Source organism: Protobothrops mucrosquamatus, unplaced genomic scaffold, assembly GCF_001527695.2.
Source record: "Protobothrops mucrosquamatus isolate PMUCROS unplaced genomic scaffold, P.Mucros_1.0 scaffold478, whole genome shotgun sequence".
NCBI lineage: Eukaryota > Metazoa > Chordata > Lepidosauria > Squamata > Viperidae > Protobothrops > Protobothrops mucrosquamatus.
In genome coordinates, this window is record NW_015386798.1 from 65,398 (window position 1) to 91,405 (window position 26,008).

Below are 26,008 nucleotides of genomic sequence, written 5' to 3' on the forward strand. Positions count from 1 at the left end.
CTCGCCTACATCGTCCATATAGGACGACTCGGGAACTCAACTCCTACCCCGGGCAGCTCACCTATCCCCTTATGCCCAGGGGAAAGGTATCAAGCCGTTTGACAGCAGATGCTAGCTGTCAAACCGGCTTTTACGCAAAACAGGCGGGAGGCAGCAAACAGCTGCGACCGACGAAATCGCCTGCCACCGGAAGTCCTCCGAAAGAAATGCATACTGTATGTTAAGAAAAAAAAATTTAATACTGTATCATAAAGGAGGTTTGCCTAAGACAAATATGTATTTTAGGACAGTATGCATAAATATGTATATATATTGGGATAATCATCCTTGAAGGGTTTATTGTAATGGTGCTGTTACCGTTGTGTCTTCCACAACCAGGCAGTGATAATACTCAGCTGTAAGAAAAGTACAACATAAAAATTCTATATTGATATTTAGGAAATGATCTTACAGACACTTTCTTCCTGACAATTCAAAATCTGTTAAAACCACTATCACCATAGAGAAGTACTGAGAATGCAGTAGAGTGGTGAATTTCATAGTCCAAAGTTAAAATATCTTGTTACTTTTTATTGACAACTCAGTAGACTTACTCATTTTAAAACAATTGCTCAGAGAAACATGATTCCCCAAAGAAAAAATGGTAATGCCTTTGCAAGTTATGGCAGCTTTCTATTATTCAGCATTGCATGCATTTTGCTTTCAGACACATTTTATAAGTGCAAGAACATCGTGAGTTTGAACTAGAATCCATGGTGAGGATTTGAAATAGGACTGCATATTTGTATCCCTTGTGCCTGTATTTTTCTTATAAGTGACATTGAAATACAGTATATAGAATATTTGGCTGTTGGTTTACCATCAAAAATATTCTAGAGTCATGTTTTCTGGTTAATTAGAATTTGTTTACTTATTTTTTTGTCCTTATGATACCATCACTTGCTAGTTGGGACTGATTTGAACAGTGCTGCCTTTTGTGGTTTATACTTTAATTTGTGTTTTTGTTCTGGTTTATGAACAATAATAAGGCCTTGCTTGAATATTCACTGCCTTTTAAACGTTGAACTAAGGAAGACGCTTTCTCTTACTTTAATGATAGCAGCACGGCATAGGATTGATCAGTAGTGACATTTGATTGGAGAGATCCAGCACATTTGCCTGTTGTTTATTGAAGTATTTTCTTCAAACAGCTCCCTCGCAAGTTAGTGGTGTAATGAAAGAAAAAGTGCTGCAAAGGAGTGTGGAGCTTTCCTGGCAGGAACCTGAGCATCCCAATGGAGTCATCACAGAATATGAAATCAAGTATTATGAGAAAGTAAGCATTACTTTGAATGTGGGCCATTCTTCTGTTCATGTCATTGCAATATCTTTCTGTAGTGGACTAATGTTTTGAACAGCCAGCATGCAGCCTTCATTTTGGTTGCCATTCTGTATGACTGTTGAAGATAATCTTACCAATTTGATTCCATCTTCTCCAATACACAAGGAGAAGGTAGTAAAATCAAGTCACTATTTTAATGAACAAAAGCTTCAATTGATCAATTGTTGATGGCAGCCTTAGTTGATGATGCCACAAAGCAATGAGTTAGGATGCACTACAGGTAGTCCTCAAGTTACCAAGGCAATTGGAACTGGTATTTCCATCGCTAAACAATGCAGTCATAATGTGTGATGCCACATGGCCACATCGCTTAGAAATGGCAATTTCTACAGACTCCGTTGCAGTTGTAAACAAACATTGTATGTGTTAAGCAAGCGTCTCCTCACAACTTCCTGGTGGCTTCCAACAACCAAATTCGTTGGGGAAGTCAGCAAGAAGTTGCGAGTTCTAGGTGGCTTGCAAGCAAGCTGACAAGCAGATAAGTGACTGCGGTTGAGTGGGATCACATGCACAGGTAGGCAGGGTTTGGATAGGTGGTTGCTGCTGACGAGAGGTTGCAAAAGGGGTGGGGAGTGTAACAGGGTTTAGAGTGGTTGCTGCCAGGCCAGAGAGTGTGCCTAAGTGGCTGGGGAGGTACAGTGAAAGTACAATGAGGCTTGAGGATGGTGTGCCAGTAGCATGGGAACTGTGGTGCAAACACAGTGAGACTCAAGGAAAGTGTGCAAGGATATGTGAGTGCCCAGAAAGGCTTGTCACAAGCACAGCAAGGCTCAGAGAAGGTGCACAAATGGCTGCAGAAGAGCAGTGCAAGCACAGCGAGGCTCGGCAAAGGTGTGCCGGTGGCAGGAAGTTGAGTGGCCAAAGTGCAAAGTGGCTGGGAACAGCGCACTGGTGGGAGAGACTTACCTAAGTAACTTGAAAACTTCCCTGCCAGTTTTCCCACTGACTTTGCTTGTGGGAGGCGAACAAGGAAAGGAAGAAGGAGATCTAAATCAGGTGATCACAGGAAGCTCGACCATTGTAAGTGCAAGCACCCAGATTGTGACCGCAGAAATGGTGGGACAGATGGAGCTTTGAGAACTGGTCATAAAACACAAGTTATTTAGCACTGTTGTAATTTCAAACAATCAGAGAACACTGAGGACTACCTGTTTGTACTCTTTACTGTACTTGGGAATGAAGAAAAATATTTTGAAATGCACTTATTACTAAAGATTATTGATAAATTGTTACAGCATTTAAAAGGCACATATTTTGATATAGTAATATACAAATTAGTATATTAATTGGTTAAAATTAGGATAATTAACACTCTAAAATAATTGCTTTAACCATGATTCCTTATAATTTATTAATTTAATAGCAAAATATTCCCACATTCTTACAAATCTGGGCATTATACAGGAATCATAAAACAGTAGTCTTACAGTATAACAAATTTAAAACAAAACAAGAAATAGTCAAGTGGACATTTTCCTACTCTATTAGGCCTCAGAAGTGTTGTAGTCCCATTTACAAAGGAGTTTAATTAATTCAAAAGCTTCTTAAAATTCAGAGCGGAAGGGCCAAACACATAGCGTAAAGCTTTAGGATATAACACTTAAGTATTGTAAGAAATGTTACCTTACATTTTTCTGTATATAAGCACCCAATACAGCTGCAATGATGTGATAATCACATGTGCCACCTTTTGGATTTCTATATCTGAAAAAATTCTTTTGAAAATCCTTGTAAATGAATGGCCCAAATTTTTGGAGAAATAGAAATGATAGGACAGACATCGTATCTTTACTTATGAAGGTTTATTCAAAGTTTAAAACTTAAAATTAGAACTTAAGCATTGATTTTGCTATGAGGTTATTCTTGTAAATATAGATTACATTCACATGCTGTAATTCACGTAGTCCTCATCTAGTGGCTGCTGCATTTAGTGTCTGTTCCAAGTTACAGTGGAAATTAATATAATTTTGCAGCCAATCCTTGCAAGTTACAACCTTTGCAGGTCTGTAAAGCAAAGGAAAGATGAAGTAAGATTGTAAACATATTTGTGATTTCACTTAGCAACTGCTTCATTTAATGACCCAATTGCAGATCCCAATTGTGGTCAGCAAATGAGAACTACCTGTACAATATGTTCTTTCTTTTTTCTCCCACAAATTACTATTTTTCCCTTTCTTTTGTTTCTACCTGATTCCATTTTTTTCTGTATTTTAGAAATAAATTAAATTGGAGAGAGTAAAATTCTTTTTTTCTTTAACTTTCAATTCTGAAAGTCCACATGATGGCTATTGTGTGCAACATTCTCCATGAACCAGGCAATTATGGCCATCAGTGGCATCTTATCAGACATGAATAACATTGGATGAGATTCAATCCTAAGGCTAGAAGTAATCCACATTTTTCATGATGAAGAATGTGAAGAGAATTTGCTGATCATTTAAAACTGGATTGGATGACTAATATGAGCAGTTCCCAAATCAGATAATACTGACCTATGTAATTCTGAGGTTATGAAAATAACATGGCCTGAGATCGAGAATGTGAAAATCAGCTTAACACAAAGATTTTTGAAAAAGACAGAGTGAGCCCCACTAATAGCATTCCTATTAGCCAATTTGACTATTACACCACTGAAAGGATTGACTGAGATAACACTGCAAGCCCTGTCCCAACAAATTCTGACCTTGAAATAGATACCAAACCATTTAGCCCACAGGAGCACCTCAGTTTTGGATAGAGAGCCAGAAGATACAAAGTAGGTCTGAGGGGAAAAAACATATTGCCATATAGCTTTAGAGCAATGAGTTCTTTAAAGCACTAATTAGGATTGATCATGACCTTTTATCCAGATACAGTTATATGTTGGTAACAGCTTCCTGTTTAGAGTTCATTTTCGCATAACTCATATGATACCGTATTTGATTTCTAGAAGTCATGACTGTTTCCTCTTGACCAAGGCATCTATCTTAGTTTCTAGGCTGAGTGAATATGAATTGTTAACACACTACTTTTCGTAAACTCAGCCACAGCATATGCTAAAATGAGAGCTATTGTGCTTTAGATAGAATTCTGTCTTATTCCTTTTTAATATTAAATAATAAAAGCAAACCAATAACAAATTTTGTAACTACTTATAGTTTAATATTTTGTAAAAGTAAATTGATATTTAAGTAGAAAACACCGTTTTAATTCGACCATCATAAAAGGTCCAAGCATTTTCTTCAGATAAATTTTATACTATGGAACTGTAACAACTTTTTGGTGTAGATTCCCACAGAACTGAATTATAGTAGTATTCTCTATACTACAGAACTTAACAAAAAAAGTGGTGTAGATTTCCCAAAGAATATAAGACTCTACATTTTAAATAGATAATTTAAACTAAAGATAATTGTACATACTTTTCTTGGGTTTGTTGGATATACATAAACCAACTATCATAGATTTACTATCAATGACTGATTTACTATAATTTTTTATTTAAAAATTAAGATCTAATTTTACTAGATTTTTGATGAAAATCTGAATACAATTTTACTAATTTAGATACAAATTCACTGAAACAAAATATGGAATCACTGTCTATAAGTCTTGCATAAGGTTGTTACCCAGTAGAAAATTTTACTTATCCCCTTGTGTATGAAAAATAATAAGAATGCATCTACCACCAAAAAAAAAAGTAATAGAAGAAAACAGATGCATATACATTTAAGAGCACATAGACCTTTCTGGGCCATTGTCTGTCCTACTGAAAATAAAATGAACATGCTTCTGCTTCAGTTAATTTTAAGCTATTAATATCAGAGGTGTTCTTCCACTCATAAGTGAAGTCAGGTAGAATGAGCTTTGTAGAGTCTGCAGAGCTGAAATAAATAATTGTTATGATTTTTCTAGGTAGCTGAAAAAGAACATCTTATTTCCTAAGAGTAGGGAGGAACATGCTGATTCCTGAACTGATACATCACAATATTTGAAACTGATTGATGAACAAGCCAAAGTCCCAGTCAAACAGGCAATGATTTTCTCTCTTCACTTTTATGAACAGCACCATGTGCTTCCCATTTACATTTTGTGTTATTTTAAAATCTCCTCAGTGAAATGACATTGTGTTATGCCGCAGCAGCAGAGTCTCTGCTAAATTCCTTATGCAGGAAGAAAAAAATTCCTTCTAATAAATTGAAATAGGGTGCCAGAAGCCAGCTGTCAATTATTGATACAAAGCAAAATGAAAATCTGAAAGTTAAATACCACTCAATTGTGTATTTATGTTTGCAGGACCAAAGGGAGAGAACTTATTCAACAGTGAAAACCAGAGCCACTTCTGCTTCGGTTAATAATCTGAAACCAGGAACTGTATATGTTTTCCAGATTCGTGCTTTTACTGCTGCTGGCTATGGAAATTATAGCCCTAGATTAGATGTTGCTACACTAGAAGAAGCCACAGGTAACACTTACTTACACTTTTTGGCAATTAATATCACCAAGGAAACCCAAAACGTATAGCAAATTGGTGGAATGGAAACATTTTTGCCTTTCTCAATTATAGTCTCATTTCTCAGTTCTCAATTAAGGTCTCAAGATTTCCTGTGACTTACCTTGAGGTTGACAAACAAGACTTAAGTCAGTGCTGATTTTGCACTGCAGTTATCTGTCTTAGAAAAAAATATATCTTAGGACTGTTGCTTTTTGCTATGAATTTTTCAATAGAAATGTGAGGATTAAAAAATATATAAAGCAACATGTACAGTTATATAACACAAAATGATTCAGTGTCTTGAGGCTTTTTATTTTAACATTCCAAACAAATGGATGGTCATTTTTGTTCACATTCAGATCACATGATTACTCCTTCTTGAATCCTTCTGATATCAATAATAGCTTCTCAGTAGAATCTTTATTGCTGGCTCTTAGCATAACATCTTTTCTATTGACATTGGATATATTTAGGAATTATTCTCAGATCTTATTTATTGTGTCCCAGTTTCCAAAGGGAATAAAACTGACCAGAGCAGCAATATTTTTTTGTGTTTTTGGTTTTTAAGTTGCTCTTCTGAGGATTATGAAAGGCCTACACACTTTCTGTCTTCAGTACTTCTCTTTAAATATTTGTATTCCAAACATACTGTTAAATTTATTTAATTCACTGTGGATCCTAGCAAGAATGGAAATAAGGAATAGCAAACGTTATCATTTATAGATATACAGAGATAGACATTATATACAAGAGTAAATGTGAAGTTCTGCTACACGTTATTCCTTTAGAATTCTTTAACTATTGTGCAATGTTCATGACAAAAACAAGACATTTATCTATATACCACCCAGAACTAGGTCTGTTTGGGGGCTTTACACTTAGGTTGTGGCTTTGTCCACTGAACAAGATGACTTCTGAGACCTGAAACAAATCTCAATTCAGTGCATTCTCTTCCAAATTCATTTACAACCCCAGTTACTATAGACTGATTCTTATTACAGGTGGTCCTCTACCTACCACCACAATTGAGCCCCAAATTTCTGTTGCTAAACAAGACAGTTATTAAGTGAGTTTGCCCCCATTTTACAATCTTTCTTGCCACAGTGGTAAAGTGAATCACTGCAGTTGTTAAGTTAGTTAACAAGGTTGTTAAGAGAATCTGGCTTCCCCATTGACTTTGCTTGTCAGAAGGTTTCACAAGGTAATCACATAACCCCACTGCAACCATCACAAATACATGCCAGTTGCCAAGCATCCAAATTTTGATCACATGACCATGGGGACAGTCATAAATGTGAAAACTGATCATGTCATCTTTTTCAGTGCCATAGTAACCTCAGTCACTAAATGAATGGTGATAAGTCAAAGACTACCTGTACTTTAACATACGTATACCTTAGGCCTCATGTTCCTCTCCCTCTTTAATCTCTTCCTCCTCTCCTGGCCCCTTACTCTTGGAAGAGTTTAGTCTTGGTTTGGTTTTGCAATGAAGCATTCATTTGAAAGAGGGAAAATGTGTTTGGCAACCTTCTCCAGCATGTGAGAAACAGTAATCTGCCCAGGTTAAGAAATTAAGGGTGGAGGCAATGGGGAGGAAAATTTATGAAATGAGGCCAAGATTTACAGCAAATACATTGGGGACTGTATATGAGAGAAAGACATTTGAGTATCGGATATTATTCATCTGAACTTCTGGAGGTGGTATATCTGCTGTGAGGAGGACAGGAAGAAATATCCCAAGAAACAAAGGACTTCGTTCTTTCTTGATGGAAAAAAAAGGAGGAAGCAGAAAATTTCTTCCAAAAAATCAGAATGTGTGGCCAAAGGTTTTAACTAAAAAAAAGGGGTGAAAAGAAATTAGCCCTTTTGTTGCTCTATTCCATTATCATTCCTATATGCCTAACCTCTAAGAGGACCTGGTTTTTCCATTATTGAGGAATTTCTGTTTCTCACCTGACAGCTGCTCTTCCAGCATCTTTCCAAAATCCATTTTTTTCCCCTAAGAGTTGGAGCTACAGAACAAAAGAACATTCATCTCCATTCATTCTCTAGAGAGCTTTTTAGGAAGTCCCATGCAGGACCGTGCAGAGATCCACTGAAAAATAAAGCTAATGATGCAACCAAAGCTTTGTTTCACAACACAGCAATGTTGTTTTAACCATCACAAGAAAAAGTAACAAAATGTTTTCAGTATGTTACTGCTTGCTAAATTGAGGGGAAAACAACATTGGTGGGAATAGATAGAGAAAGAATGCACACACCAAGCGTGAGAGGACCAGAATATCTTTAATTTTATTTTTATCGAATGGTGCTTAATTTTGGGTTTCCAGAAACTGTGGAACCCAGACCCTATGACAAAGGTTTCAATCCAGGTGGTACCACTGTTTCTAAGAGGGAGCATAAATTTGCATATTTAGTCTATAAGCTTCTGCAGATTTACTTTTTAAAATTATATTTCAGGATTGCTATATTTTTCAACCAAAACTTGCAGGTCAATTTAAACAATTGTGTTGGCTGGCAGAAATGCAACAGATCCCATTTCCTGACATAAAGCTAAAGTAATGAGAAATCTATATGTGTTGAATGTTTTTGCTTGTGAGGCAAAATACCTTTCTTCGACTAAATAAGTAAACTTGTTTCTTGCTCACAAATACTGAATACACATTCTGTGCAATAGATTACAAAAAATGAAATTTCTAAGAACTGATGAGATAGATAGATAGACAGATAGATAGACAGACAGACAGACAGATAATCTTAATTTTACTTCTCATCTTTGCCTGTTTCTTTTCCTGATACAGCCACTGCCGTATCCAGTGAACAAAATCCTGTAATCATAATAGCTGTGGTAGCTGTGGCAGGCACAATCATCCTGGTTTTCATGGTGTTTGGCTTCATCATTGGGCGAAGGTATTATTTTCAAATATTAACATGCTTAAGATAGACAGGAATTGGAAAAACTCAAATGCACATTAATCATTGGTAAACAGCAAGTTTATATAGATACATCTATAGAGATCATTGCTTGCCAGTGGGTAAGCAACTTTAGGGATTGAAAAGAACAAAAAGTTTACATCACAGTGTCATTTTGATAGAAGTATCTGATTCAATTCATCATCCATATTACTAGTCTTACTTACAAATGTGTTACCAAAATATATCTTGATATATGTATTTAAAACAATTTTAGCTATCTTAAAGGACAGAGGCCCTTATCCCAGGAAGAGTTACTACCTTTTTGAACTGGTTTTCTAACTGCTTATGACAAAGGACCTAAAAACTATGTATCTGCACTCCATTTTCATTTGCCTCTTTCAATAAATTTCTAAGAGTTCTTTGGGCAAAAACAGCAATATACTACAGGATATCAATAATTCATTGGTGATCATTGAATACTTATTGATGCATAATCTATCAGCTGTAACAGTACACATACTTTAAGCATGTACAAAACCTAGAATTATATTTCCTATTATGTTCATATTATTACTTCTAATACATTAAAGTGTGACACAGTTTTAATTAAAAAAATGTTTTTTCCCCCCTAGACACTGTGGCTATAGCAAAGCTGACCAAGAAGGAGATGAAGAACTTTACTTTCATTGTAAGTGCTTTGCTGTTATTTCATCCAGGAGATTCCAGGCCAATTACAGTAGATTGGTCCTGGCACTAATAGAACAGTGACAGTGTTAAAAGAACATTTTTGCTGAGAACAAAGATTTTAAATTTGTGTAAACAGCAAATGTAAAGTTAAAAAAAAATCTTCCAAAGTAACATCATAAATTTTATTACGGGGCTCTGTTATGCAGGTAGTCCTCACTTAGCAACTGTAATTGGGATCTGCAATTCCATCACTAAGCACCACAATTGCTAAGCAAAAAAATCATATGACTGCCATGGGCTTTATGACTCACTTCCCCCTTTAATTGTTAAGTAAAACACCATGGTTGTTGAGCAACATATGTGACTACAACTTACGATTTTACTTTGCCTTCCTTTATTTACTCTGCTTATTGAAAGCCAGTTGTAAAGCACACAAATAGTGATCATGTGACCGTAGGACACTGCGATGGTCATGAATTCATACCTGTTGCAAAATGCCTGACTGGCAATCAGTGACTGCCGGATGTTGTGATTTTCATAAGTTCAAGGATTGATCACAAAGCTACTTTTTTTTACACCATTGTAACTATGACCGGTTGCTAATCAAGGCAGTCAGTAAGCGAGAACTATCTATATGCTTCTTTCCAGTTCACAACCTTTGGATGAACATGCAATAGTTTCTTAATCATTCTTCTGGAGCAAAGATGATTGATGTAATGAATAATTGTTGGCCCAGTAAATTTTTGATTATGACATTTATATATTTTCTCAGTTGTACCCAAATTGAATAACTAATAATGATAAATATATATGATGAAAATAATAATAATGTTTCTTTCAAAATTTGTTTTCAGTAAATAGCCAGCATGAAGTGCGAAAGTGTTTTATGTTGAAAATAGCCCAGTCAATCAAGATTTAACTTATCCGTGAACTGTATCAACTAATTTGTGCATATAGACATGAATTGAATATTTGAATTGTTTAAAGACAATATCAGTAATTGTCGATGTGAATGTAATCTTGTGTACTAATATGTGTATTATATTTATTTCACTAATTCTGTAATCCTCAACATTTCCATAGGAATAATTACTATCTAAATATGTATCCATCAGATTACAAAATTTTCTAAATTTTGTCAATTTGCTACTCAGAACCCAAACAAATATTTGATAGTATAAAATTAAATTAATATTTATTTAAATTTGGAGTTTGATTTTCATTGTATCAATATTTCTGTTGTGTTTTATATTTTGTATTCTATTTTATTGTGAGCTGCAGCAAATGCTTATACAAGCAGAAAGATGGAGTAGAAATATATAGGACAAAAATTGTATATTAGGGGAAATTGCTTACCAAATGTGGATGCTAAGAAAGTACATAGAAAATATGCATACCAAGAGAAATGTATATAATAGTTCATTCAGTAGTTTATGAAAATATTTTTCTACATATGAAGTGATGCAGAAGAATACAGTTGGAAAAATAAGTGTCTGAGCAAAAGTGGAAATAACAGACTCACTCATCACACTTAGGAGATCAACAAGAGAACAGTTGTGAATGCAGATATGTGCAGGACGATAATTATTTAAATCAATGGACATTTTTAGTTAAAATACTGGAATTTCAGAATAAGGTAGAAATAACAATTATATATATTTAATAATCCAGATTATATGTTCACTCTGCCAAACCACCTGGATTTAGCTTTTCCCCCTCAAATTTAATAACTAATGATGATGTTAATCACACCTTAATATCTGGTATTCATGTCCATACAATGAATAAGAATTCCTCCTCAGCCTGCTTGACAATTATTTTAAAGTTTCATGATTTGGTGCAGACTTGCCCATTTGTATAGTCAAAATATCTATCTACTTTTTCTACTCCCTTATTTTGCAAATCTGTTGAACAATCAAATGATGAATGGAAAATATACATATATTAAATAAAAGCTACTGAAATGAATAAAAAGCCACAGTACAGTAGCTAAAGGATTAGTTTAAGACTACTAGCCATAGAAATTTTACTATAGCAATTCCTTGTGCTCAGCACTGGATAGACTGTGCAGTTTCTTCAAAGGAGGATTTCATAATGCATAGGAGCATATAAGAAACAACTATGTTCACACTGTAAAAGCAGCTGCGTCTTTTCTCAGCTTAAGCAATTGCTTCCGAAATGGTTCCCAATTGTTTCCACATGTGTGTGTTCACATAAACCCACTTTGCTTCTTATAAAAATTAGGAAAGGGGTGCTTTGTACAGATCCCCACATATTCCAAATTACATTTTTTTAAGGATTTGGTTTTTTAGTAACTGGAGATTCAGATCCATGTTAAGTCAGAGTTTATATTTTCTTTTTCCTCTTTTCGGAAAATCAGAGCAGCCTGTATTTGTTCAGCTCATATGACAGCATTAAAATCAATGTATGGTGTTTTATTGCTTTCCCTCCTTTGATGACTGTGCATGGGAGGTAGATTTTTAAGAAGCTAGCAGCTGCAAGGGGAAAGGGGGGGGGGAATTACTGAAATTCTCCTTCTTGATCTCTAATGGAAGCCTTCCCTCAGCGAAGGAAAACAGTGAGTTTCACTCTTCACAGAGCACAGGTTGAAAACATCCTGTCTAAATCAAGCCTTACTGAGGAAACTGAAAACAGTAAAGAGGATCAGTATTACAACGTTCTCATTCGTTTTAAAAATAATGCAATGGCAGATATCCCACTGGTGAGATGGAACTATATTAAGAGTGTGAGAAGCTTAATAATAGTGTCTCGTTTTAGTTGCAGTGTGAATCTTCACATATTTAAAATAGTGCTTTTAAAAAAAAAGCCCTTCCAAATAATATCTGACAAGAAAGTGCAATCAATTTGGGGTGGGGGGAGGGGAGAGGAGGGCTTTCATGTGTATGTGTCTATAAGGGAAAGTGCTAGCCAAAGAATGTTTTTCCTCAGCATGCACTAATTTTTAAAATGATATGTTTGGGGGAAATTATAAACAGGTTAACAGCTTAGTCTTAATTGTCAGAAACTAATTTTGAATATAACATTGTATTCCTTCATTATATTCCTTTCTAGAAGCTCAGTTATCCAATATTAAGGGAAGTTAAAAGCAGATTATCTATCATAAATTCTTACTTTTTTTCTTCTTTTCTCATCTCATTATATTCTTTTCAGTGTCTTTAGACAGAAAGCTTAGTTTTTAATTTGATATGGTCATTGTTTGAAAGGAAAAATTAAATAGTGTGCTGTATTCACTACAGGTAGTTCTCAACTTATGACCAACTGCTCAAAGTTACAACAGCTTCAGAAAGGATGTTTTATGGCTCATAAAGTACTTGAAGCTGTTGTAAAATGTCGTGCCGCTACCCCCACCCCACCCTGCAGTCACATGTCTGCATTTTGGGCAAACAGCTCACATTCATGACTAGTCGTTAAGTGCCCCACAGTCACGTGACTGCATTTGCAGTCTTCTCTGCCGCCTTTCCCAGAAAGTCAGTTTGGAAGCCAGCAGGGAAGGATGCAAGCAGAGGGGACAGAGGAGTGCTGAAATACCTTGTGGGGCTACAGGAAGGGAGCTGAAGCTTCCTGAACCACTAGACAGGATTTCCCTTCCATGCATAGAGAGAAAGATAAATCCTTTGTAAAGCTCCAGAAATGAAACTGAAATCCTTAGATATCAGGTCAATTCCTAAAGCTCCATGAAGGATTTTCCCTCTGTTCACTGAAGGGAATAGAACCTCTTTGTGGGGCTGCAGGGATGGATCTGAAATCCTAAAGATCTCAGCTCCACCATGCAGGTTCGTCAAAGATTTTGCCTCCCTGCGCATAGGGAAATGGAAATTGTTTTGGTGAACTGCAGGAACATTTGAGAGAGAAAAGGCTGCCAAGAGGATTTCATCTCTGTGTGGAAATTAAATTCCTTAGTAGGCAGCTCTTTTGCCCCATCAACTTAACAATCCAGGAGTTTGCCTAATGACTGCAACTGTGAATGCCAGGTTTGGGATCATTGAGTGAAGCAGTCACATGGGTGTCTTGCTTAACAACCATTTCACTAAGCAATTGAGATTCCAGTCTTAAATGTGATCATAAGTCAAGGACTACCTGTAGTCATTTCAATTTTGCATCCTTTTGTTCCTGTACAATCCAGACAATTTGCTGACATATTGAAGAAATTAGACTTAATTTTAATAGTAAACAATAATAGCAACTCTTTAACTAGCTCAGAGCACAAGATTGGACAGAATATCCAATCTTCTGTCTCAGTTTTTACTGAAAGTTTTTACTTTTCAATAATTTCAAATATTACATTTTAAAGTATATAGAAAGATACGGTAGAAAATTTCAGTTAAGCAATACCAATTTACATTTTGTTTACCCTTTCTGTTTTCTTTTAGCAGTGCCTCTGAATCTGAACAACATTACTTCATGTTGATATGCCAAAAGAGCTTTGGCATGTCAAAGTGTTTTATGACAGCTTGAATAAAGTACCATCAAAGACCCATTTGAAATTCACAAGGTTACCTCCAATGCAGGCCCTTACTATAAGTGCAAGGAGAAGGTTCATTCTCCATCTCCTTGCCTGAAAGCATAATATAGATAGTTAACCTGTTGTTTTCAGGCTGTGCCTTTTTTGCTTTGGAACATAAATAAGAATGACTATCTTATCAGTTCCAGAAACTGAGCCATTATCATTAGTACTGATCATATTATTGTTTTCACTTAGTCAAAAATGCTATGCAGAAAAATTAACATTTGCAGAATATTTGCATAATATATTACTAGCATTGCATTTCTATGTATTTATATGAAACAGGTATGACAATTGACAACTCAAATGCTACAGTTTGTTATTCATTTGCCAAGGAATAAATCTCACTACACACAAAGGGATTTGTTGCTGAGAAGATATATGTAGATCTGTTGGGCCTGATCATTTCATTGATAGCATTTTGGAAAGTGTTGAAACCAATGTCTAAACATTTCTCCTTAGGAGTCTTCACTTTTATTGTCATTTCCCACTCCATTATTTTTTTTAAATCAAAGCAGAACATTATTATTTTTTTCTCATTCCTTGCCCCTCCCTCCCTTGAAATGGTAGTCTTTCAACAAAAGATGTTTTCTGAAAAACAGAGTTCATTCCCTTTTGGCCAGATTGAATATGCAGTTTTTGGGATGACAAACTTTTGATAATGCTGATCAGTCTGTTTCATATTCACCCTTGGGCAACAGGTTTAAACCAATTGTCAGAACAAAGGCCAAATTCTTCATAATGGCACTGAACTCAGAAATACATACACATATTCCATAATGCAGATATATGGACATATATGGTATAACTTTTATATAATAAAATATGATTAACATTGTTTGGACTATAGTATCATTGAAAAGTATAAATTACAGGTGGTCCTCAACTTTCAACATTTTAAAGCGGTCATTAAGTGAATGCCGTGGTCGTTAAGCAAATCTGTTTTCTCCATGGGCATTTTTTGCCAGAAATTGGAAGTAAATACCAGAAACCAACAAAAAAATGTCACAAATCATGATCATGTGACCATGTCATGCTGCAAATGGGTGTTAGGATGAGCAAGTTGAGATAACGTTGGGGGAGGAACAGCTGACATAACTTCAAAAACAGGTTGTAAGTAGCTCTGTAGAGATTTGTCACATGTTTGAACAGTCATTAATTGACCAGTCATAAGTCAAAGACTAACTATAGTGCTTGTTAGGACCAAATATAATTTGTGCTTCCAGTTGCTAACTCAAAAAATACAAGTACAGTTTGAACAATGCCTGGCATAGTTGCCTATACTGGGGAAAAAAAGAAACTGAGGTCTTATTTATTAATCTGTCTTCCATTTGATCACCCTGTAAAATTGCTGGCCATAAACATAAGCAAATCTGAGTGTTTCTGGAAAAATACTTGATTACCTTGTATACCAAATATTTTCTAATGCAATCACCCTGCTTTCTCCTTGTGTGCTTACAAGAGATCCAGATGAAAAAGAAATCCCATTTATAAAATGTATTTATACCACATTTATATTGTATATATATATATTCTGATAATATAATTAGAATAGAAAATCTGTTAAGGAAGAAAAATCAGAATGTCTTTACAATGTTTGATTGTTTCAGCTAGGATTCCCTCATGTGGAAGCACACTTGGTTTAACAAAAGCTTCCCAGTTCTAAGGAATATTTTATGTAATTAAATCTCGGGGTTGGATGCAACATAAATGGTTTGCTTCATCACAGTCATGCTTTCTTACATCATTACAGTTAAATTTCCAGGCACCAAAACCTACATTGACCCTGAAACCTACGAGGATCCCAATAGAGCAGTCCATCAATTCGCCAAGGAGTTAGATGCTTCCTGTATTAAAATAGAGCGTGTGATTGGTTCAGGTAAGGTGACTGGCTTCATATACGATTCTTATGTTTAGGCAAATCAAAACTCACATTTCATGGTGACAAGCAAATAGTTATATTTAGTTATGAAGCTTTTGCTGATATCAGGGTAATTAGAGGCAACGGATGTAAACCAAATATGTAAAAAAAAACAAACGGTGGTCCCAAACATTTGTTTTTATTTAGGAAAAAATAAATACCGTTGTATATTATAATTCAAATAATTTGTTTTGGCTTACACATTATTTCAAGAAGAAATTGCACTTGAGTTCAAATGCAGATTCCTTATACACTTCACCAAATGCTTTCATTAAATTACAAATGGAATCTATGTGCATATAAAGGATATTTCTCTGAAGTTAGATCATATTTGTCCAACTAGGAGTTGGTTTATAGAGCCAGTTTTTCTTCAGGGACTATTTTTGATGCCATTCCTAACACATTTCATTGAAGTTCTTGTCTTGGCTCTTATGGGTGATGGTAATTGTGCTGTCATTACATTGCTTTCTTTCCTTTTTCCACATTCCGTGCTCTGAAAACCTGTTTCCATTTGTTTGCATTAATAAGAGATGTGACACTTTCATTGCACTAGTTCATGTAGTGAAATTAAGTATCCATAGGCAAGAAAGATGTCAAATACCTAAGTCTCCTGGAGGAAACATTCTTTGATTTCCTGTTGTTTTATGGTATATCTTTAAAGACCTTTTTTTTTAAGATCACCATTGCCAGGAGTGTGACAAGTACTATATTGTATACATAATTTTTAAAGAAGAAAATGATTTTGTTAAAAAGAATATATGAAAGACAAATTAATCTTATGAATATTTACATAGAAGTAATTTCCAGTCACTCCTCCACAAATAGCATTTGAATAAAAATTTCTACTCTGTGTTACCACTATACTTATAAATACTTAGCCATAAGTGTTTTCATTTCACAAAATAGGTAATTAACCATGGGAAATGGATCCTCTATGCAAACTGTTGTGTAAGATGGTTCTCTAGTAAGATGACTACTGCTGGAAAAACTGGATTCCTGGGAAAAATTGATTTTATCTTTTTCCACCCTTGGCAGATACACAGGGCAGCTTTTTAGAATCTCCAAATGCACATATACTGTAGAGAGTCACGGAGATGACTTTGGAGACACTAGATACAGACCTCAGTTGAATAAACATGTGTTAAGCCCAGGAAACAGAAAGCTTGAGAAAGAAGCTCAAAGTGACTCCCTCTAATTGACTGGAATAAAAGAGGGAGGAAGTAAAGAAGAAAAAACTCCATCAGACATTCAAGATTCTGTTTCTATAACCTACTTATATCTGTAAAGTATATTCCAGTCAGATTTGTGGAATCTGTTTTCTGACTTTGTCCACCTCAAAGGACTGACATACAAATAAATATCTCTTATTTTGTCCAGAGTTGCAAATTGAAAAGTGCCAGTAGCATAAGTATTTAAAATGATTTTCTTTATAGCTTAACTCAGGAGCCATATTCACCAAAGAATATTAAGAGGGAAATGGTCCAAATACCCTAGATTGATAATCAAGAATGGCTGTCCACATCATTCATAAAATATAAAAGTAGAGAACTTCTCTGCGATGAGTGGCACTGAAATTTCTGCACTTTCCTCTGTTATTCTAGTGCAATTGTCCATGGAATAAAAGCTCTTAGTCTTTCGGTGGTTGATGTGCATGTTTGATTTTGATGACTGCACTGTAATTTTCTGCTGACAAGTTTATGGTAGACAGCAGTGCCTATGTATAATAGGCAATCTCTAGTGTACTGCTTTTTCTGTTGGTGGCATATGGTTTTTTTTTTGTAATTATTGGATTGCTGAAGACTAAGCTAAACTATTGAACACTGAGAACCCGAACTTACAGAACTGAATATTTTTGTATGCCTTTCTTTTGGTGGGTTTCTGTAATTAAGGATGATGTTTAAAAATACTTCTTCATTTGGATTTGATAAAAGGCTGAAATTAAATCCTAGCAAGACCAAGTTGCTGCTGATTCTGTCTTAGTCTCTATGCTAATTCTAGATGGAGTTGCAGTCTCCTTGATGAAGCAGGTTTATAATTTGGGTATCGTCTCGGGCACCTGCTGGAATAATATATGGAGGCCCAGGCTTTGATTAGTGTACAGGTTTGAGTCCTTTTTAGAACAGGAAGCCAATATTTAAATTCTTACTTTTTTGAACTGCTATATAAACTTTAGTTAAGATTGCCTTGAAGACTATTCAGAAACTTTACCAAGTTATTACAGAGATACTACATCAATACTATCGATGCTGCAATGGTTGTCAGCTTGTTTCTTGGTAAATTCAGGAATCAAAGTGCTGATTGTAAAGCCTTATGATCCAGACTACCTTTTTCCTCCAATAAGAATCTAGTTGTTCTCTTTGATCCATCCATCAAGAATGTTCTGGGTTCCTCCTCATTGACAGATCAGGTGTAGTGGAAGCAGCCAGCCCTTTTAAGAACAAGCCAGCATTATCTACCAAAAAGTATATACCTGATCCCTGACAGCCAATAGAAGAAAAGAAGGGAGATCCCTTTGGACAGGAAAAGTTTGGTGTGGCTCTTATGATAAATGGGAGCTACGTCAGGCAAGGTTAGAAATCTACTAATAGTAGATTTTAGAATTATATTAAGGTTTTTGATATGTAAAATGTGTTGTGTGTGTTTGTGGAATAATTTTTTAGGCCCCAAAATTTTTTTCAACAGAGAAACAAAGACTTAGCCCTTTATTTTATTAACTTTATGTAGCCTCCCATTTCATGAATGTGATTCTGGATGGTACAGAGTAAAAACAAAACAATAAAAATACATCTTAAAATAACCATAAAAACCATGAATCTAACATGGAAGTGTTTTATATATTTATACATATATACATACATAGATACATAGATACATACACACACATATACATATACATACACATACACACACACATATATATATATATATATATATATATATATATATATATATATACACACACACACATATATACATATACACACACACAATGTCCCGACCCCATTCCGTATAGGATTTTAAATGTCAAAAGCAGCACCTTGAATTGGATTTGAAAGCAATTTGACAACCAATACAGCTAGTTGAATAGAAGTGAAATGTGTTCCACCCTAGGAGTATCCATAATTGCTGTGCTGCTGCATTCTGTACCAGTTGAAATTTCTGAATACTCATCAAGGGCAGCCATGGGTAGAGTGCATTATAATGGTCTATTCAGGACATGAGCAGCACATGAGTAACTAAGCAGAGCCTATCAATTCAGGAAAAGATGCAACTGGTATACAAATTGAAGATGTGCAGAGGCCTCCTAGCCACAAGCATGAGTTGTTGGTCCAGAAGGACCTTTAAATTGCATACCAGTTCTGCTTGGGGCAAAGCCACCTGTTCAGTACCAAATGTGGTAAGGTTCTAAATCCAGATAGTCTGTTGTTCTCCAGCTAGACCCTCATAGCCTCTAGGCATCGAGACTGAATATTAACAGCATCAGGGGTAGATACGTACAATTAAATATCATTAGCATACTAATGATCCTCATTCCATGGAGGTGAATGATCTCACCCAACAGTTTCATGTAGATGTTTAACAGGAGTGGAGAAAATACCAAGCCTTGCAGAAGCCTGCATAGTAAGGGTCAAGGATGGGATCTCTTAATCCCAATCAACACGAACTGGTACTGACAAGAAAACCAGCACAATACAATACATCCCACTCTCACTCCATGGAACCAATCCAGAAGGATACCACGGTCAATAGTATAGAAGACTACAGAGACGTCAAGTAGAGTAAGCATGGATGCACTAACCAGTGTCATCTCCATCACATACCCAAGCCTGAATTTTCACCAAAAGGGATCCAGATAACCTAGTTCATTAAGAGTCCATTAAAACTGCACAGTCTTAATAACCTTTCCTAAAAAAGGAAAATTAAACACTGGATTTAAATTGCCCAGTATGGTGGTATACAGCAATGACTTTTTGAGGACAAGATGAACCAACACCTTCTTAAGAGGTGGAGGAAAGCCCCCCATCTCAAGGAAAACTTCACCACTGCAAAAACCCATGTATGCAATACACACATTATAACCCAGCAGCCTTGGTTAGTTAGCCAAGACGGACAACCTAAGGAGCAGCTTGGCCAAACTCATAGTCATGGCCGAGTCATATATATCCATTTCCTCAGGTGCAATAGGTTTAAACCAGGGTATCAAACTGCCGGATGCATCATGCCGAAACCATGCCCACCCCAGTTCTGGCAATGGGGAAAAGGTCACGATACGTCACAACACGTCACATGACGTTGCAAGTTTGACACTCCTGGTTTAAACCATTTTTGGATTAACACAGGAATCTCAACAGGTCCTACACCAAAGTTCTCCTGCAACTAAGGGGGAACAAAATGTGACTGAATTCTTAAGTGCTTAAAAGAGGATTTTAAAACTGATCATTTTTAAAGCATGGAGGGTTTTTCTTAATTTCTTATTTTCTATTGTTGTTCCTTTATGGCTTTTTGCTTGTGCCCATAATCTCTGGAGCAGGAGAGTGTGACTGAAAGGATGTTTAAAACTCTTCAATTTTTTAAGTGTTGAACTTTGCTTGGATTAGCTTTTGTCCTCTTACTGGTTTGATTTTCATTTTCCAATATATGGAAACATTGTGCCTTTTTCTCTTATCAGTGTGAACTAAAATGATTCTGTTGCGAATAAATGTTTCTTTAAATTCAGGAGAGTTTGGCGAAGTATGCAGCGGTCGTCTAAAGCTTCCAGGCAAAAGAGATGTTGCAGTGGCCATTAAAACCTTAAAAGTGGGCTATACTGAAAAACAAAGAAGGGATTTTCTTTGTGAGGCAAGCATCATGGGACAGTTTGACCACCCCAATGTTGTTCATTTGGAAGGAGTTGTTACCAGAGGTAAGTTGCAATCAGTTGTGATTTTTGAACAACTTTCCAAATTGTACCTCATTGTTATAAAATTTCCATGGTACGTGGTTCAAATCAGATCATTGTACTACATAAAGTAATGACTTTTCCCCCCTCTTTTTGTGCATGACTAACTAAAGCGATATTAAATGTATCCTACAGCTTGAGGGGAAAAAAACTTAAAATTTTTGCATGAAGAAAAGATGGCAATGCTTTGTAGCAATTTTTTTCCTAGTCACATTTAACATTAAATAAAATTCTCAATGTCTTTTCTTATTAAATGAAGTGTCGTGTTTCCAGAGTTCAGTTCACACAGCAGGAGACAGAAGAACACACTGACATTTTGATTTGTATGGTTTGATTTTTTGAGTCATGATCATTTTCTGTACAGAGACATTTAAGGACTTAGTAGATCACAGGAACTATTTTGGAAGCATTAGGAGCAGTCATGCCTCATTATTCATCTTTCAAAGAAACAACATGTTTTATCAAAATGGGGACATTCTGTTCAGATACAATTTCTTTAAACCAAATATGCCTCCCTTTTTCTATTTCTTCCTTTTAGGAAAACCAGTAATGATTGTAATAGAATACATGGAGAATGGAGCACTGGATGCATTTCTCAGGGTGAGTGCCTGAGGGAAACATATATAGCACTTCAAAAATAAAATATATATGCTACCAATTTAACATAATAAAACATTTTCAATGTAAAATGAGAACACACTAAATTTTAAGAGATCTCTGAATGGTCTTGGTAAAATCAGATTAGAAATTAGAAGACCAGACAGAATCAAACAACATTTTTGGCCATCTAAGTGATCCAACATGGCACAGATACAGTGGTTTTGATTAGCATCACACACTAGGACCTGGAGCCATGTTGTGGGAACACAGTTATAGCTTTTCTCCATTGAAGAAAAGACAGTCTTTAAATTAATGCAGAAATAGTTCAAAAATCATGGAAGTACTTTTTTAAGATCCCTACATTAGCATTATTTTACATGAGTTTATTGTTTGTGGCAGACAACATATAAAACTCTAACTTGGCCCTTAGGAGCATTCATTAATATTAATGAATATGAATAAGATTAATAGCAAAATATATTTCAAGGCTTTTAAAGTACAGTGTGGATTTCACTGCCAATCTTTTCGGCAATTGGTTTTCTGTCAATAATCTGTGCTTCTGATTTGCATGTATATGGGTACATGTGTGAATGTTCTATTTGTGTTAAGAGGCTAGATTTATTGTGTCTTTTTCATGGGATTAGCTTGTTCTTTTGATTAAAATATCCAACAGCATGAAATAAAACTTGAGAAAGCAATTCTGCTCAGGTATTATTATGTGAATAAATATGTTTGGTTTATAAATATGGGATTGGTTTTTTTTAGCTGCAGTGTGGAAAATTGAAGACACATAAGGTTTTTGATAATTTGTGCAAATTTAAAAGTTTCTCATTTGGGATAAAAGAATTTAAAAGGATGGAATTTTCTGCTCTGCTTATTTTGTTCTTTATACAGATTTATCTAGCTATTTTTATACCTCCCTGATTTATTATTGTTATTATTAATTATGCAGGATTACACAAATGAGTGTATGCATGAATAACTTTTAGTATAAATTTGTATTTCCCCCAAATACTAAAGGTCATAATGTACAGCTACAAACATGCATATGCTATAGCAGGGGTCCCCGGTACCGGTCTGTGGGCTGTTAGGAACCGGGCCGCACAGTTGGAGGTGAGCAGCAGGCAAGCGAGCAAAATTAAAACTATTTCCCCCCCCCCCCCGAGTCTGTGAAAAAATTGTCTTCCACAAAATCAGCCCTGGTGCCAAAAAGGTTCGGGATTGTGCTATAGTCTTCATTATTTTAAATTATTAATTTTTAAATAATTTAAATTAATAATTTAAACATTAACTAAATAATTTAAATAAACATCATGCCCACTTCCTTCAAAAAATGATGCTTACAATGTATGGAATCATATTTTTGAATTGTAATGTTTTTTCCATTTTTAAAACATTTCAACAGTACTACGATGAATGAATAATGAATGAATGAATACAGAGATACACACACACAAATATACTTACATAATAAGAATTTGCGCACATGCTTTCAGAACATAAAAGCACACATTTCGTTCCTTAAACACCCCTAAAATGGATTCCAACATCACTTATATTCAAAGATCAGCTCTCAAGCCAAAGAAAGTTATGTACGCCTGTCTGAATGCCATCCTGCATTTAGATTCTAAAAGGTAGAGATTGAACATGTGTACTTTCTTTCCTCTCAGGTACTTTAAGCAGCATCTCTGTTTCTGTCTTCATTTCAGAAACACGATGGGCAGTTTACAGTAATTCAGCTGGTTGGGATGTTGAGAGGAATTGCTGCTGGAATGAGATACTTGGCAGATATGGGATACGTACACAGGGACCTAGCGGCACGCAATATTCTGGTCAATAGCAATCTTGTTTGCAAAGTATCGGACTTTGGTCTATCCAGAGTTATAGAAGATGATCCTGAAGCTGTCTACACCACAACTGTGAGTTGTACATTTAAAAGGAAAAAAAACCCCACTCTACTCTAATTTTCATACACAGTAAAATATTAGATTGGGTTTGCTTTGGAAGAGAATGTACCAGATATTTATTAGGAAGGGAGGTTGTGCTTTGTCGGATTTTGTAATTTTTTTTACTTAATAAATACTCATATAAAAAACTGCGTACTACAACATCGTCACTTATGCTATAAGTAGAACATAAAACTCAGTCACAAAATATCCCCAGATGTTGTAGATCATCCAGTGTTCTTTCTGCTTTCCCTTCCCCTTTCTGATTTCTTGGGGAACTGTTTATTCATTCAGACATTTTGTCCTCTGGAAAATGTTTATATCATCTAAACACCAGTGGCTTTCTAATTGAAACATCTTTTATTTCTCAAAGATTAGTTCCCATTGAGGGAACCTTCATTTAACTATCCTTGACCATTATCCTAGACTTAAACTCTTAACAAGTCATCTTATTAACAAAATAATTGGTTACTAAATTTATTGTATCACAACACTATGACTACCAGAAATGATGATGTGATAAACCTCTACATAAGTCCCTCAAAATTGTTTAAAATAGCAGGGGGGTTTTAAACAAAAAAAAATTAAATTACCTTAATACTGTTTGGGAACTCTCGTAATAGGGGAAGCAGCCGTCCATTATTTAGAGTCCTGTTTATGGAATGCATAAGTTGAAATGCTCAGAAGTGGAAGCTGTAGAAGCAGCAGGACAAGGGTCTTCATAAACCATCATAAAGGTCCCAAAGAGATTACTTGTTTTCAGCGTTGTTTTGCTTTTTGGAAACCTGCATTCTCTACTGGACACAACTCCAGAGTTTTTTGGTTTTTCATTTATAAAACGAAGCAAATTTTGAGAAGCAATAATATGGAATAGGGTGAACAATTTTGATCATCAAGTGAGATTGGGAAACTTTGCTGTTATTCTTTCTTAATCAATGAAAAATCTAAGACTTGAGTGGTGCGGTGGATATCAGGAAGGAAAAGTAAAAGGTTATGCCCAATAGTTGCTGGGTTTATCTACTTCTGATCTAATTAGAGGACAATGGTAATAGTGTCTAAAATGTTTGAAATACTATGTACTAACCAATAGACATGCTTGGATATATATGCGCCACCACTGAGCTGTGGTAGCGCAGTGGTTAGAATGTAGTACTGCAGGCTAATTCTGCTGACTGCCAGCAGTTCAATCCTCACTGGCTCAAGGTTGACTCAGCCTTCCATCCTTTCAAGGTCGGTAAAATGAAGACCCAGATTGTTGGACGCAATATGTTGACTCTTTAAACTGCTTAAAGAGAGCTGTAAAGCACCGTGAAACAGTATATATGTCTAAGTGCTATTGCTATATGCAGTGAGCTTGCTTCAGAAACTTTCTTCTCCCATAGGGTGGCAAAATTCCAGTAAGATGGACAGGTCCAGAAGCCATACAGTACCGGAAATTTACATCAGCAAGTGATGTATGGAGTTATGGAATAGTCATGTGGGAAGTGATGTCTTATGGAGAGAGGCCTTACTGGGACATGTCAAATCAAGATGTAAGTTGCCAAAATATAATTATACTGCTTATAATATGATAGAATTGGAAAAGTCAAACTTACAAGCAAAATGGCCAGGATATTTTACTCCCAGGAGCACATAAGAAGCTTTAAAGTAATAGCCACATATATTTTATGAATAACTTAATTTATAAGTTACATTTATTTTTCCTATTCTTAAAGTTAGCCTTATGCAAACTTTGTGATCATTCAGCCAACATAGTACTACAATTACAGTACCTAGGTATTTTGTTTATGATTGCTTAGTTACTGGCTATGGTACATAATCATAAAATAATTTTAAAAAGGACAGATAGACAGAATTAGAAAACAAAAGGTGTATCAAGGTTGTTCAAACATAAATGATTTTGTAGACTTTATTTCTTCTCTTAAAAACACCTGGAAGAAAAATGAATTTTTTTGTGTGTCATTTGAACATTCTTTATACCCAAAAGTTGCTATATTATATTCTACATGCAACTAAAATCTTTATGAAACAGGGTATTTAAATACAGGTTTATGAACATTCTTTTTCCTCAGAGGATATCTTTCTATTTTTTTTAGTCTCCACACCTATACTTATATCTCAATATTTCTGATCCAATAGTTATATTACAAAATTCAAAGAATTAGAAATCCAAAGACAAATTACAGTTTGATGAACAAGTTAATCCAGAAATTGATTAGTAGGTTACCTGGACACAAGAGATCGCACAAATCAATTTCTTATAAGTGCTTCTTTCTTTAAAGCTAGTTGTGAGAATTTTCTTAGGCATGTATGGAAATATTTTTATATTTGGATCACCAACATAGAGAAGCAGCCAAATTCAGTAAATAATACTGAAAATAAATAAATGAAATAATAAAGGTATCTAAAAATTACAAGAGAGGAAAGGAGAAATGAATAATCTTTCATCTCTCACATTTGTGTTCTATAATTTATTGCAGCTGTCTTTCCATTACCTTCAAACAAAATAATATAATCCTTTTATAAATGGAAGAAGAAATATTCTGAAATAAGATAACCTAGTATACACCTTCTTACTATCTTTAGTCATAGGGTTGAAAGTGTCGTATTTTTTTCTTT

General features: G+C 35.2%; 1 protein-coding gene across 1 annotated transcript in view; it reads left to right on the plus strand.

Moving 5' to 3' along the window:
* Positions 1 to 26,008, plus strand: part of LOC107288079 (ephrin type-A receptor 7) — a 67,436-nt gene that overhangs the window by 25,375 nt on the left and 16,053 nt on the right. The window contains exons 4-12 of the mRNA XM_029284263.1: positions 1,175 to 1,315; positions 5,657 to 5,825; positions 8,657 to 8,765; positions 9,404 to 9,459; positions 15,737 to 15,862; positions 20,622 to 20,807; positions 21,382 to 21,443; positions 23,153 to 23,362; positions 24,772 to 24,921. Coding sequence (XP_029140096.1) covers positions 1,175 to 1,315; positions 5,657 to 5,825; positions 8,657 to 8,765; positions 9,404 to 9,459; positions 15,737 to 15,862; positions 20,622 to 20,807; positions 21,382 to 21,443; positions 23,153 to 23,362; positions 24,772 to 24,921 — 1,209 coding nt within the window. The remainder of the gene's footprint in view (positions 1 to 1,174; positions 1,316 to 5,656; positions 5,826 to 8,656; positions 8,766 to 9,403; positions 9,460 to 15,736; positions 15,863 to 20,621; positions 20,808 to 21,381; positions 21,444 to 23,152; positions 23,363 to 24,771; positions 24,922 to 26,008) is intronic.